This window comes from Halichoeres trimaculatus, unplaced genomic scaffold (genome assembly GCF_033239565.1).
Source record: "Halichoeres trimaculatus isolate MK-OKI-2021-1 unplaced genomic scaffold, fHalTri1.1 fHalTri1_scaffold_6, whole genome shotgun sequence".
In the NCBI taxonomy this organism is placed as follows: Eukaryota; Metazoa; Chordata; class Actinopteri; order Labriformes; family Labridae; genus Halichoeres; species Halichoeres trimaculatus.
Window position 1 is genome coordinate 20,826,992 of NW_027437184.1, and position 14,577 is coordinate 20,841,568.

Consider the following 14,577-nt stretch of genomic DNA (forward strand, 5'->3'; position numbering starts at 1 on the left):
TGAATAGAAAACTTATCTGATCCATTGCCATACCAGAGTGGAGACAGTTGGGATATGCATCAAGTGTGTTTTAGCCGTTGACAGATATCTATAAAAAGTAGTGATATAGTAGTGATAGTGAGTGCTGCCCACCCACTTTATCATATCACTTAACATTTTGATTGTATTATTTGGAATTTCACACTGTATTTTTTATGCTTGTTAAGTTGGTCATTGAAATTAAACATACTTTTATAAACAAATTTTTTGATCATTATGTCATCTTGAATCCCTGTGCAGATGGCACTAGCGGCACCTCGACCCCCCCGCCCACTTTCCTTACAAAAGGCATCAAATGTCCCCAGTAAGACAGAGGAGCAATGTTCTGTGAGTTAGACTGACTGACATGATTGCAGCTCACATGGAGAGTCCATTGTTTGAGTGCCATGAGTGCATTCATAGTAGAGTAGAGAAATACAACAATAATCCCAAAATGTTAAGGAAGAGAAAAGTTGATGCAGATGGAAAGCTGTTTCAAGAGAGATGGAAAGGTGAATACATGATTGTGCGCCAAGAGGAGAAACCAGTATGTCTTTTGTGTGATGAGGCTGTGCCGGTTGTAAAACAGTACAATCAGTACAATCAGTTGGCATTTTGACACCAAATGTGAAGCTATACCAAAGTGAACCTTCAAGGAAAACAACAAATAGTGCAAGATTTAAAATTCAAACTGCAATCACAGCAGGATGTGCTCAAGAAAGCCACAACCAAAAACAATGTGGGAGTGAAAGTTGGCTTCATTAGGGTTAGAGGCTGAGGACTGCATGTCAGAGTTTTCATTCAAGATGAGGAGCATGATTCAGCTTCAACTTGATACCACTTGCCTGAGTTGAGGTGCACAAAAGCATTATTTGTGTGCATTGCTGGCCCAGTAAAAAGCCAAGAGGTTAGGTAAGCTGAGACAATCACATGTTTTATTCCTCTGAAGCAGGGGTTTGCCAATCCTTGTGTGTCTACCAGCACAAATAAAACAAAATCATCCTGACAAAATCAGGAAAAAGTAAAAAGTAGAACTGCGGTCTGTTTCTTTTTGATGGTTTTTGGAACAAGGCTTTGAAAAGGGTCAACTCATCCTCCAGATGTGCCAAAAGTAGCCTCATATAGTTTAAGGGCGTGGTCAGACTGACCATCCAAACCATGCTGTGCTTAAGCACGATTCCCCCCTCCCCCAGCGCCGTTCCCCTGCTGGAGAATACGGCGAGCGGTCACACTACTCCAATATGAACCAGACTTGAGCAGGTATCACACAACCGCATGGCCAGCCTCCGTCATTGTGAGGCGTCTATTTACATGAAGCGTGATCTCAAAGAGTCAGAACAATGAGACACAGAGAGCTCTGCTACAACTTTTAGGGTTTTTTTGGCTAATGGTAAGTCGTTTTGGCCCGACGCAGCCCTCTAACACCCTGCTGCAGTAAAAAACGGTTGTCAAAGATGCGCTCACGGCAATCATATGTCATGGATCACACGTGCTGTCTGCATGCTTGTGCATGAAGTAAACTGTGCTGAAGCCCACCTCTCCATAGCGTGCCAAAGCAGAGAAGTGAACCGTGATCATGCAAGGTACAATTGTGGTCACACCGGCCATTCAAAACGTGCTTTAGGGCTGAAGCGTCCAGAGCTTGGTTCTCACACCAGCAAAGGGTGTTTCACATTCCTTATTCACATTCAAGTCTGCTGGCGCATGCCTGGATCTACAACCCTGATAACTTTCAAGCTTTCTTGGCTCCCAACCCAGTACCAGAGCATTGACTCACTTGCGGTCCAGTGTCAGGACCAGTGAGTGTGTAAAAATTAAAACTGATTCACTGATTGAGCTGACCCTTCTTGAAACTTGTCCATGTATGCAGTGGATTTGATTTGTGTTTGAAAGGGATTAATGATTGACTTTGTGAATGAAAGATTCATGAATGGAAATGTTTAGACTCAAAGTTCTGCAATAATGGTACAACAAAGAACATACTTGGACAATTCTCTCTGGCAGTGTCTTGAAAGGTTGTCAAAAGTATCGATACTTAAAAAAGTATCAATACTAAAATGTTGTATCTGGATACAATACTCACTTTCAAAATTATCGATACTACCCCACCCCCCGGATGCTGAGCCGCTGACGCTGCGTCCCTCTCTCTCTGCCTCCTCACACACACACGAGAGCAGGCTCCCTCCCCCATCTCGTGATGCACTCAATAACAAAACAGCATGGCTAGTGCTGCTGCAGGCGGGCCAAATCAAGCAGTTTTGGTCGAAAATGAAAAAGGTAAAAGTGTTGTTTGGAGGTATTATGCCTTCAAGGCTAACGAGCTGGAAAACCGAAGGACACAAATAAGCCAGTATGCAAACACTGCTGCAAGGCCGTGTTGGCCATGTTATTGTTAGCCATTAGCCGCAACGAGCGATTAAAGGCTGACGTAACGTTAATGATTATAAACAGGGCTGCCAACTGTCACGCATTCGCCGTGAGACTCACACATTTGGATGGTTTCACCCGCACTCATGCCACACCTCCGATATCTCACGCTCAAGTCAGAGGCACAAGAGCACAGAGGACGCAGAGGTCGTGTTGTTTAATATAGAAGATATGCAGATATGCACCCTATACCCACTAGAAACCCCCAAGAAATACCATATAACCACTATAAAACATAATTATAGGATGGTTGGGTAACTTAAACTTTCACTTTCCGTGTACGCGCGCTCCTCTTCGTGCCGGCGTGCGTAAAGGCGCAGATAGACACACATCCCAGCAGACAGTGAGAGATCGTCAGTCACTATGCGTGATTTTATATTTCAAACTGTCTTGATAGCTCATGAGCACATTTTAAATGAATACAGAGACTTAAAAAAGACGAGTCAACCTTTTGATGAATCAAAATGCAGCATTGTTCATCAGTCCATATGAGCTGCTGTTTTCACTCACTCACTGTTTTCTAAATGATAAATTCATCCTGAGGTTCCCTGGGTCACATATTGTTCATGATGTGAGTAATCTTTTAAGGATCAAGCTTCAAATACAATCTACTAGTGCAGTGGTTCTCAACCTATGGCTGGAGGCCCATAAGTGGGTCTCAGGGCTATTTTTAGTGGACAGTGCATAAATCAGGCAAACATTTGGTAAAAATGTCTTCAGTGTGTGCTCAGGCCTGAAACTTTCTTTTTACACAACTGTTTGTTGTGTGTGTGGTACTGTTAATTGTTACATGTTGCAACAGAGGTTATATTTGCATTTTTTTGTAAATAAAAATGTTTCTTTTAAATATCAGGCTCTTTTTTTTAATCCTTGGGGTATCGAAAATAGTATAGAGTATTGAATATTTTCCTGAGTATCGGTATCGAGTTGAAAATTTTAATATCGTGACAACCCTAGTGTCTTGTGAAGACTTCCAATCTTTCTGTGATTCCGACCCCTGGCAAGCACAGTTATCATATCTGCTCTGCCTGGGAAACATACAAGCAAACCAACATACAAACAAGTGATGAAAAGTAATAATCAGCTTTAAATCTAGTACTGTATTTTTGAGTATTTTTGCCACCAACCTGACTTGGTAATGTATTTGTTGTCAGCGCTGATCTTGAGAGGAAACTATTAACTTGTTCCACCTCTTCGCCAATAATATTAGAATAGAATAGAATAGAATAAAATAGAACTTTATTGCCATTGTAAAAAGTACAAAGAAATTGAAGTCACAGCAGCAATCAAGAAAACAAAAGTAAGAAAGTGTATTGAAAGTGCAAAAAGGTCCATAAGAAAATAGATGATGACAGCTTGTCCATCATTCTCCAGTTCAGCCAGCCTCCACCTCCACAGGCTCCAGGACTGAGCTTCTTCAGTCATGCTCCATCTCTGTCTCCTGGATCCTGTCTGCTCACAGCAGGTGAAGCTCTTCCAATGTGGCGTTGGTGTCTGATGTTAGCTCCGTTAGCCGTGTCTGTGAATAGCATGATTGTACTCTGCCCTCTGGTATTCCCTCTGTTTCTGGGTTAGCACAGCTCGTCCATCTTATTGGCGATAGATGTTACATTTCCAATAATGATGAATGGAATGACAGATCCATGTCATCACTTCTTAGCTCGCACCTGAGAACCAGCACATCGTCCTCACCTCCTTCTCCTCACCTTGTGGGAAGACATCAAGCCTTACACCAGTTAGCATTGACATGCTACAGGCTGCTAACAGCTGAGTTCACATGTAAACAATGCAGACATGATTACATGTAGGATCTCCAGACAAACACAGGAGGAAATGTAGTAAAAATATCACTGAAGACACAAAAAATTTGGTGTCCATGACCAACAAATGAGCCTTATAAAGTAACAATCTACTCCACATACAAATTACGTAAGAGAGACAAAGAAAATTACAGAAAACAGACAAAGAAGAGAGGGCTGCAGCAAAAGGCAGCCATAGCCAACAGGGCTGCACCTAGCAACTAGCAATTAGTTCCACATTCAATATTTTTAAAGATAGTAATCTTATTCCCTGGCAACTTTGCTTGTTGGTCTCTAAAAAATACAGACAGTGATTTTTGGTGACAATACTTGAGAAGGTCCATGTTTGACGTCAACAATGACATAAGCGCTAAGACACAAAGGAGACATGTTAAGTGACAGAGAAACCTACTCACAGTGGGACAACAGAAGCATATAACTATCAGGTCCCTCCCAGTTTCAACAGCCAGTCTAAACAGCACAGCACACTTGTCACATGGATGAGTTAGACTGCATCAACTTTTTGAAACTGCAGGGATCTTAAACTAGTGTTGGTTGTATTTCTCTTAAATCCAGAAACAGGCGCTGGTCATGGCTCCAGAAGAAAAAGCTGCCATCCTGATTAATTCTACTTTTGTTCGCCCAGCATGGTTCTATATCAACGGGTTAACCAACATCTCTAATGCAAAGTATTTCTATGTGTTCCTGTGTTTTGTCTACATTGTGACTGTTCTGGGAAATTGCTTCCTCCTCTCAGTTATTTACCTGGATGAGGCCCTGCATACTCCCAAATACATGATTGTGTTTAACCTGGCATTTGCAGATTTATGTGGCAGCACTGCTCTCATTCCTAAACTCTTGGACACCTTTTTGTTTGACAGGAGGTACATCGTCTATGAGGCTTGTTTGAGTTATATGTTCTTTGTTTTTGTGTTTGCAGGTGTGCAGTCATGGACTCTTGTTACAATGGCCTTGGACAGATTTATAGCAATTTGCTTCCCTCTGAGGTACCACACTATTGTTACTAAACCAGCTATAGGTGTGATGCTGCTGTGTTCATGGGTTTGTAGCATCAGTTATTTGGCATTACTTGTTAAGCTTGTTGATCGTCTGTCATTCTGTACATCTGTGGTGGTGAAGTCTTTCTTCTGTGATCATGGCCCAATTTATCGAATGTCTTGTAATGACAACTCTTTAAATAACATAATAGCGTATGTTGCCTTCCCTGTTTTCATACTTACACCTCCCATATTGATAGCACTGACATATGTTTTTATTTCACTTGCTCTAAAAAGGATTGCATCAGGTGAGGAGCGACTTAAAGCATTCAAGACTTGTACGTCTCATCTGATCCTTGTAGCTATTTTCTTTGTGCCACTTCTCAGCACCAACATAGCAGCAGCTGCAACAGCTCATTTTCATCCTAATGCCAGGATCATCAACTCCTCTCTAACCCACACCATACCAGCATTGCTTAACCCTATTATTTACGCTTTAAGAACAGAAGAAGTTCTGAACTCTATCAAGAAGCTTTGTTCTAAAGTAAGATCAGTAGTGTGACCAGAAAGTGGAGATTTTTTCAGTAGCACTTTAGATTACGGCCGCGTCTTACAGTGTAGTTTCCTGTCTCTTAGTGAAGTTTCCTCAAATGTTGGGGCAACTCTCACACATGTACCATGACATTTTGGGGTATCTATCGGGTAGTTACGCTCGCGTCTTACAGTGTAAGTCCTGGAGTCTCACATTGTACTTTCCCGTGTCTTACCATGAACTCATCAAGACTGTAATTTTCCTGGACATACGCTTTTGCTGTGCAAACCTCGATGTGCCACTCCTCTTTAGGAATCAGTATGGATACAGATTATGTAGACCAGTGATAAACTAAAACGCTGTAATGTATTGATAAGTATGTGTTTCACAAAATAATGACAAAACATGCAGATGTATAAAATATCTTTATTTTTTTAAACACACAGAGACCCCACATAGTAATTCACCTTTTAAGTAACCCGGCCATTAAGATCACACTTGTCTTTGCTTACTGTCTAACTGTCCAGTACTTTCACTGCGACAACCCAGCACTTTACCTGTAACTACTGGTCAACATCTGGAACAGGGCTGGATTATAAAGTGCACACTTGTTGGCTTTACTTACTGCTTAACTACCCACTACTAGTATGCACTTTTTAATCCAGCCCAGTTCCAGATAGTTATGCCCAGCTCGTTGTAGAGCATAAGAAATAAGGGAGTCGAAGTCTTCATAGCTGTTTACCTCAGAAGCAGAGCTCCAGTGGGTGAAATGAGTTAGTATATCTTGGGCAAATTCTACAGGAGTTTGCTTCTTTCCCTTTTTCCTGTTCCTGAACTTTTGCCTGTATGCCTCTGGAACTAGTTCATAAGCTTTTAGAACTGCTGCTTTAACTTGAGTGTAATCACTACAATCAACAGAACTAAGGGCAGAAAAAGCTCTCTGGGCCTTGCCTGTGAAAATGCATAGTAGCATCACCATTCTATGACCCTCTGGCCATCCTCTACTCTCTGCAACACGCTCGAACAATGAAAAAATGTGTCTGGATCTTTCTCATCAAACCTAGGCAGAAAACGCTAGCTTTCAGAAACATCAAAACCAGTAGCTCCATCTCTACTACCAGCCAACAATGATTCACGTGCCTTCTCTTCCTTTAACAGCTCCAACTTTAGCTGCTCTACTTTAGCTCTCTCCCTTTCCAATTCTATCTCCACCCTCAGTCTCTCAAACTCAAGCTGTAACCTCTCTCTCTCTCTAATTTTGATTTCTCCTTCTCTAGCTGCAGATATTCAGCTGACAAAGTACCCCCACCAAGCTCAGAAATGACCTGACCTGGAGCTGCTGGGGCCTGAACTACCTCCAGCAGTTTAGCATCTACACCTAGCTCCTCAACAATGCCCCTCAGCTCTGATTTTCCTGGATCTTTGTCAGTTTTTGATCAGCCTAAATAAACTGCCAAATCAACTAAATCCGCTTTAGTAAACTGAGTCAAAGTACTACAAGATGGCCTTTTTAGAAACACAGATACCAAAGTATTACTGTGCTCAGGCTCCATGTTAGACAAAGTTACACTATCTTGCAAACCCATCCAAATGGATGATAAAAAGAATGAATAAACAGACAAGGCAGTCTGAGTGACACAGTACACAACCACAGGGAGACTGAGTAATTATGGAGCGCCCCCTCCTAACCGCCTAACCTCAAAGCTGGCAAACTGATCCCTAGTCTTCATGTGTGTACTGGCTGTGGGTATTTATGCACCTACAAACCGTCTGTATTAGGGAGACAAACTGTCTCAGCCAATACTTCGGGGTGCTCCCGAGACAACTGCTGCTGCCCGCACAGACAACACACAAAAATAACAAACAATAAAAATAGCAACCCCTCCTTGTGAGATGGCTGCTGCTACAGCTTATCTGGGGGACAGACTAAATGCTCCAGCCAACAGCACAATAGCATTTACCCAGCCACAATCCTCCCCACTGTCACGAACTGCAGGTAGACTCACCAGTCTACCTGAATGCACAATGACTTTACAGCTAGAGAAACTAGAGAACTAAAAAGTCTCAATCCCCCGCTAAACTAAACCACAGAATAAACGTCACTGTGGGGCTCCCATCCCTGCTAGACTCCTTAACCTCGACCAAAATGGTCATCTTTGAGGTTCAAAACTGGACGAGCCCCCACTTGTTTTGCCCAGCTCGTTGTAGAGCATAACAAATAAGGGAGGTCAACACAGTGATAGCTTTAAGTAAAGAAATTAATTTATTGAGCAACTCAAGAAAACCTAACTGGTGGTTTAGCCAGTGTCAGTAGTGAGGTGAGGATGTTGGGTGCTGTGAAATGTTGACAGATTATTAAGACTATGTGTAAAGGAAACAAAGACTAAACTTAGCAAAACCAAACCAAACCATCCATCCATCCATCCATTTTCTATACCGCTTATCCTGTTTAGGGTCGCGGGTGGCTGGAGCCTATCCCAGCAATCATTGGGCGAGAGGCAGGGTACACCCTGGACTGGTCGCCAGTCAATCGCAGGGCTGACACAGACAGACAACCATGCACGCACACACTCACACCTAGGGACAATTTGGTGTGACCAATTAACCTGGTAAGCATGTTTTTGGACTGTGGGAGGAAGCCGGAGTACCCGGAGAGAACCCACGCATGCACGGGGAGAACATGCAAACTCCACACAGAAAGACCCACCGGCCGAGGTGGGGATTTGAACCGTGACCTTCTTGCTGTGAGGCTGCAGCGCTAACCGTTGCACCACCGTGCAGCCCCAAACCAAACCAAACCAAACCAAACCAAACCAAACCAAACCAAACCAAACCAAACCAAACCAAACCAAAGGTGGGTGCCTGGCAGGCACCAGCCTTCCAGGTAGGGAGAGAGAGAGCCCATGTGGAACTCTAACAGGTTTTAAAAGCTCCCACCAGGTGGATCCAATCCCCAAATGAGAAGGGAGGAGCAGGCAAACCAGAAAGACCTGGGCCCTGTTCTACGAAGCAAGTTCAGTCTAGCGAGATAGCTTTGGAGCTACCTCGCTGAACTGAGCGCGGTAGCCGGCGGTCTCGCTACACGGTTTGACGACGCTGGTTATCAACCTCATAAGTGGATCCAGCTAGGCAATGAGCGCGTGCACACATATAAGGCGGAGCCCGCTGCATCTGACCAATCGCGAACATGGAGCAGTCTGGAGCGTCAGAGCAGGCCGGAGAGAGAAGGACCGCATACTTCGTACTGGAGGAGCAGGAGGTGATCATGAGGAAGTATGACGAGCTGAAACATGTTATTAACGTTAAAAGCAACACCGTCGCCGCTGCTAAAGCACGGAAGGAGTGTCTCGAGGCTGATCCGATGGATCCCATTATACGGACGTCCGCTGCACGATTTTGGATCTAAATATCTCCCGAAGCACTGCTTGGATCAGGAAAGCCTTCTGGGTGAGTATTTTGTTCTACTTCATGCTATAAACAATGTTAAAGCTGTATAAACCGAAATTATCCTTTAAAAGGGGCATTTACAGTGGGAGGGAGTGCAGTCTTGTCAGTGGGGCACAGATTTATATAAGGCAACCAATTTTACAGTGACAGTTCATATGCACATTATTTGGATTTTGTAGAGCAGGAGGAGAAGAGCGTGACAGTAAAATGCAAGTTATGCCCAGGAAATAAGAGGCTGAATACTGCGTGGAACACAACCGCGAATCTCTAGAGCATATAAAGATGTACCAGGGGGGATAAAGTTGTGTAACTAGTAGTGTAACTTCGTTACTATTTCCATGGAGTAATCAAGTAGTGTAAAGCACTACTTTTTTCAATAGTAACGAGTAACGGGTAACTCTTTACTTTTTTGAGTAACGGACCCCAACTCTGGCTATTTAGCATTAGCAGTGCAGCATGAGGGAAATATACTAATTCCCACCACATAAACAAACGTAAACTAAATGTTTATTCCTCAATAAACACTGCTTCAACATAACTTGTAAGCTATTGAAGTACTTACTTCCTCAAGAATGCATCACTGATAACTTGTAAGATGCTTTGAAGATTCTTTTAAACAACCGCAGAATCTCCGTTCGGGCTATACAACTTTTAGGACCCCAAGCTGCCCGCATACAGGCATGAACGCAAATACGCAAAATCCTAAGGACCCTGGTCTGCCCACTAAGTTGCCTGAATAAAATTATATACAAAATGCTTACAACACAACAACGAAGAACATAGGAAATTTATAACAGTAAATATTGGATAGTTAGCCAGTAAGAAAAGACAAGTGTGATCTTAATGGATCAGTAACTTAAAAGGAGAATTACAATGTGGGGTCTCTGTGTGTTTCAAAAAATAAAGATATTTTATACGTCTGCATGTCATTATTATGTGAAAACCAAACTCATCAATACATTACAGCTTTTAACTTTATCATTGGTCTACATGATCTGTATCCATGCTGATTCTTAAGAGAAAGTGCCTAAATAGAGTTTTATGTCATAGGAAGATGCTTTATTTTGAAGAATTGTATGTTCAGTGTGTTTTTATTGCAAAAAGTGGATTGAAATAGTTCTTGATTTCTACTTCCTGTAAAGCTATTTTATTTTGAAATTCTCAAGGAAGTACATGCATGCGGGGCGGAACCTTGACGATTACAGAGTGGAGTCAGACAGTTTTTTGACCTCCTGATTACCTTTCTTGTCCTTTTTTGTCCTTTACACCTTTTGCCTGTGATTTTGTGGAATCTATGTTGTTGAATTTGGATTACCAAGTAAACGGTAAAGCGTCATCTTGTGGATTGTTTTTTTTTTTTTTTGTTGCGTCAGGGAAGTTTTTACAGACCGGAGCGTCAAGCTGTTGGCTGCACAACTTGGGACCTACAAGCGCTAAGACACAAAGGAGACATGTTAAGTGACAGAGAAACCTACTCACAGTGGGACAACAGAAGCATATAACTATCAGGTCCCTCCCAGTTTCAACAGCCAGTCTAAACAGCACAGCACACTTGTCACATGGATGAGTTAGACTGCATCAACTTTTTGGAACTGCAGGGATCTTAAACTAGTGTTGGTTTTATTTCTCTTACATCCAGAAACAGGCGCTGGTCATGGCTCCAGAAGGAAAATCTGCTTTCATGATTAATTCAACTTTTGTTCGCCCTGCAGGGTTCTATATCAACGGTTTTACCAACATCTCTAATGCAAAGTATTTCTATGTGTTCCTGTGTTTTGTCTACATTGTGACTGTTCTGGGGAACGGCTTCCTCCTCTTAGTTATCTACCTTGATGAGGCCCTGCATACTCCCAAATACATGATTGTGTTTAACCTGGCATTTGCAGATTTATGTGGCAGCACTGCTCTCATTCCTAAACTCTTGGACACCTTTTTGTTTAACAGGAGGTACATTGTCTATGAGGCCTGTTTGAGTTATATGTTCTTTGTTTTTGTGTTTGGATGTGTGCAGTCATGGACTCTTGTCACAATGGCCTTGGACAGATTCATAGCAATTTGCTTCCCTCTGAGGTACCACACTATTGTTACTAAACCAGCTATAGGTGTGATGCTGCTGTGTTCATGGGTTTGTAGCATCAGTTATTTGGCATTACTCGTAAAGCTCGTTGATCGTCTGTCATTCTGTACATCTGTGGTGGTGGTGAAGTCTTTCTTCTGTGATCATGGCCCTATTTATCGAATGTCTTGTAATGACAACTCTTTAAATAACATAATAGCGTATATTGCTTTGCCTGTTTTCATACTCTCGCCTCCCATATTGATAGCACTGACATATGTTTTTATTTCAGTTGCACTTAAAAGGATTGCATCAGGTGAGGAGCGACTAAAAGCATTCAAGACTTGTTCTTCTCATCTGATCCTTGTGGCTATTTTCTTTGTGCCAATTCTCAGCACCAACATAGCAACAGCTGCAACAGCTTATATTCATCCTAATGCCAGGATCATCAACTCCTCTCTGACACACACCATACCAGCATTGCTTAACCCTATTATTTACGCTTTAAGAACAGAAGAAGTTCTGAACTCTATCAAGAAGCTTTGCTCTCAAAGTAAGATCAGTAGTGTGACCAGAAAGTGGAGATTTTTCTTATTGCCAAAGTGACAAAATGAGTTTTATAGAAGCAGCAGTGCCTTTTCCAATTATTTCACCATTTGCTTCTTGTCTCTTATCTTCACAGTTTTTGAACATCATGTGCTTTATTTAACAATGAGACATGATGTAGTTGCTGCCTGCACATGACTCATAGTTGTGCCAGTTTTATTGTATAATGATCCCCTGTCAATGTGTTACATGTCTTACTGGATGTTGTAAGGTCCAGAATTCACCAGTCTGTAGTCCAGCTCTGCTCTGTTGCATGTTGACTGTGTTTGTCAACTTACACTGGCTCTGTGTTCAGTCTGGCAACCTGCATGACTGACAGACAGCTGGAGCCACAAGACTGAGGAGTTTGTGCACTTCTCAATCCATTGATACGCATCTCTTCATTCATAGCTGTAAAACCTCAAACCTGTTGATTCCTGGTCTGTTCTGTTTGTTGTTGTAGTTAAGCTAAATACAATCTGGTTTTAATGCAGGTTGTTTAATTTTGAAAGTCACTAGGTGTTTTGGGGAAGTTTCTGTACACAACTTCCTGTCCTGCTTGATCCTCTCTTTACTGATTTAATGCATCACAGCTCCAGTGCCAGCCAAGAAAGGATGGCCTGTATTACCTGCAACCTGCCAGACCAGCCACATAGACAGACCACAATGGAGAGCATCCAGTCTAAGTTGACAGATTGACTTGAATAGAAAACCTATCTGATCCATTGCCATGCCAGAGTGGAGACGGTTGGGATATGCATCAAGTGTGTTTCAGCCGTTGACAGATATCTATAAAAAGTAGTGATATAGTAGTGATAGTGAGTGCTGCCCACCCACTTTATCATATCACTTCACATTTTGATTGTATTATTTTGAATTTTACACTGTATTTTTTATGCTTGTTAAGTTGGTCATTGAAATTAAACATACTTTTATAAACAAATTTTTTAGATTATTATGTCATCTTGAACCCCTGTGCAGATGGCACTAGCCCCCCCCCCGCCCACTTTCCTTACAAAAGGCATCAAATGTCCCCAGTAAGACAGAGGAGCAATGTTCTGTGAGTTAGACTGACTGACATGATTGCAGCTCACATGGAGAGTCCATTGTTTGAGTGCCATGAGTGCATTCATAGTAGAGTTGAGAAATAAAACAATAATCCCAAAATGTTAAGGAAGAGAAAAGTTGATGCAGATGGAAAGCTGTTTCAAGAGAGATGGAAAGGTGAATATATGATTGTGCGCCAAGAGGAGAAACCAGTATGTCTTTTGTGTGATGAGGCTGTGCCGGTTGTAAAACAGTACAATCAGTACAATCAGTTGGCATTTTGACACCAAATGCGAAGCTATGTATACCAAAGTGAACCCTCAAGGAAAACAACAAATAGTGCAAGATTTAAAATTCAAACTGCAATCACAGCAGGATGTGTTCAAGAAAGCCACAACCAAAAACAATGTGGGAGTGAAAGCTGGCTTCATTAGGGTTAGAGGCTGAGGACTGCATGTCAGGGTTTTCATTCAAGATGAGGAGCATGATTCAGCTTCAACTTGATACCACTTGCCTGAGTTGAGGTGCACAAAAGCATTATTTGTGTGCATTGCTGGTCCAGTAAAAAGCCAAGAGGTTAGGTAAGCTGAGACCATCACATGCTCAATTCCTCTGAAGCAGGGATTTGCCAATCCTTGTGTGTCTACCAGCACAAATAAATAGAGATATGATGCTATTGATATTACTACGGAAAGACCTAGGTAGGAAAAGGGGGTGACACATGAAATATGCAAGTAGGGTTGCAAGTTTCCTGAAAATTTAGGCCCAGACAAAACACCATCACAGTTGGCTGTCATTACCCGAAGTGACCCCCATTTGTAATAACCAGTTATTTTAACCTCCCTGGACTGACCCTAGATTTAAACTCTTGGAGCAAAGGTGTATTCAGCACCTGTGGAACTGAGTTTTAGAAAACCTGTTGTATCCCAGTTTCCCCAGTGGTGTTGACCTGTTGCTGGAGGTGGGTGCCTTACCCCCACTTTTAATCTTTTGTTGGCCAAAAGATAAATCTTCTCTTGACAAAATTAGGAATAAGTGAAAAGAAGAACTGCGGTCTATTTCTTTTTGATAGTTTTTGAAACAAGGCTTTGAAAAGGGTCAACTCATCCTCCAGATGTGCCAAAAGTAGCCTCATATAGTTTAAGGGCGTGGTCACACTAACCATCCAAACCATGCTGTGCTTAAGCACGTTTGTCCCCCTGCAGCACCGTTCCCCTGCTGGAGAGTACGTCTAGCGGTTACACTACTCCAATATGAACCAGACTTGAGCGCGTATCACACACCCGCATGGCCCGCCTCCGTCATTGTGAGGCGTCTATTTACATGAAGCGTGATCTCAAAGAGTCAGAACAATGAGACACAGAGAGCTCTGCTACAACTTTTAGGGACTTTTTGCTATATACTAAGTTGTTTTGGCCCGACGCAGCCCTCTTACACCCCGCTACTGTTTGACATTATTGTCGAGAGATGCTTTTGTGGTTTACATACGTCATGAATTACACGTGCTGTCTGCGTGCTTGTGCTTGTGCATGAAGTAAACTGTGCTGAAGCCCGCCTCTCCATTGATGAGTCTCTCTTCATTCATGTTTGGCTGTAAAACCTCAAACCTGTTGACTCCTGGTCTGGCTCCATTCTTCAAGTCCGTTTGTTGCCTCAGTCAAGCTAAAT

The 14,577-nt window shown here is 42.4% G+C and overlaps 2 protein-coding genes across 2 annotated transcripts; both read left to right on the forward strand.

Moving 5' to 3' along the window:
• The first annotated feature begins 4,826 nt into the window (after nucleotides 1-4,826).
• On the forward strand, nucleotides 4,827-5,804 carry LOC141791788 (olfactory receptor-like protein OLF4). The gene has a single exon (XM_074672440.1). The coding sequence runs from the start codon at nucleotides 4,836-4,838 to the stop codon at nucleotides 5,802-5,804; it is 969 nt and encodes a 322-aa protein (XP_074528541.1). The 5' UTR covers nucleotides 4,827-4,835.
• Nucleotides 5,805-10,854: 5,050 nt separating this feature from the next.
• On the forward strand, nucleotides 10,855-11,883 carry LOC141791789 (olfactory receptor 1-like). Its single transcript, XM_074672441.1, has one exon. The coding sequence runs from the start codon at nucleotides 10,876-10,878 to the stop codon at nucleotides 11,881-11,883; it is 1,008 nt and encodes a 335-aa protein (XP_074528542.1). The 5' UTR covers nucleotides 10,855-10,875.
• The last annotated feature ends 2,694 nt before the right edge of the window (nucleotides 11,884-14,577 follow it).

Excerpts from the sequence above, each read along its gene's own strand:
- LOC141791788 (XM_074672440.1), top strand. The coding sequence starts at position 4,836 with ATGGCTCCAGAAGAAAAAGCTGCCATCCTGATTAATTCTACTTTTGTT.
- LOC141791789 (XM_074672441.1), top strand. The coding sequence starts at position 10,876 with ATGGCTCCAGAAGGAAAATCTGCTTTCATGATTAATTCAACTTTTGTT.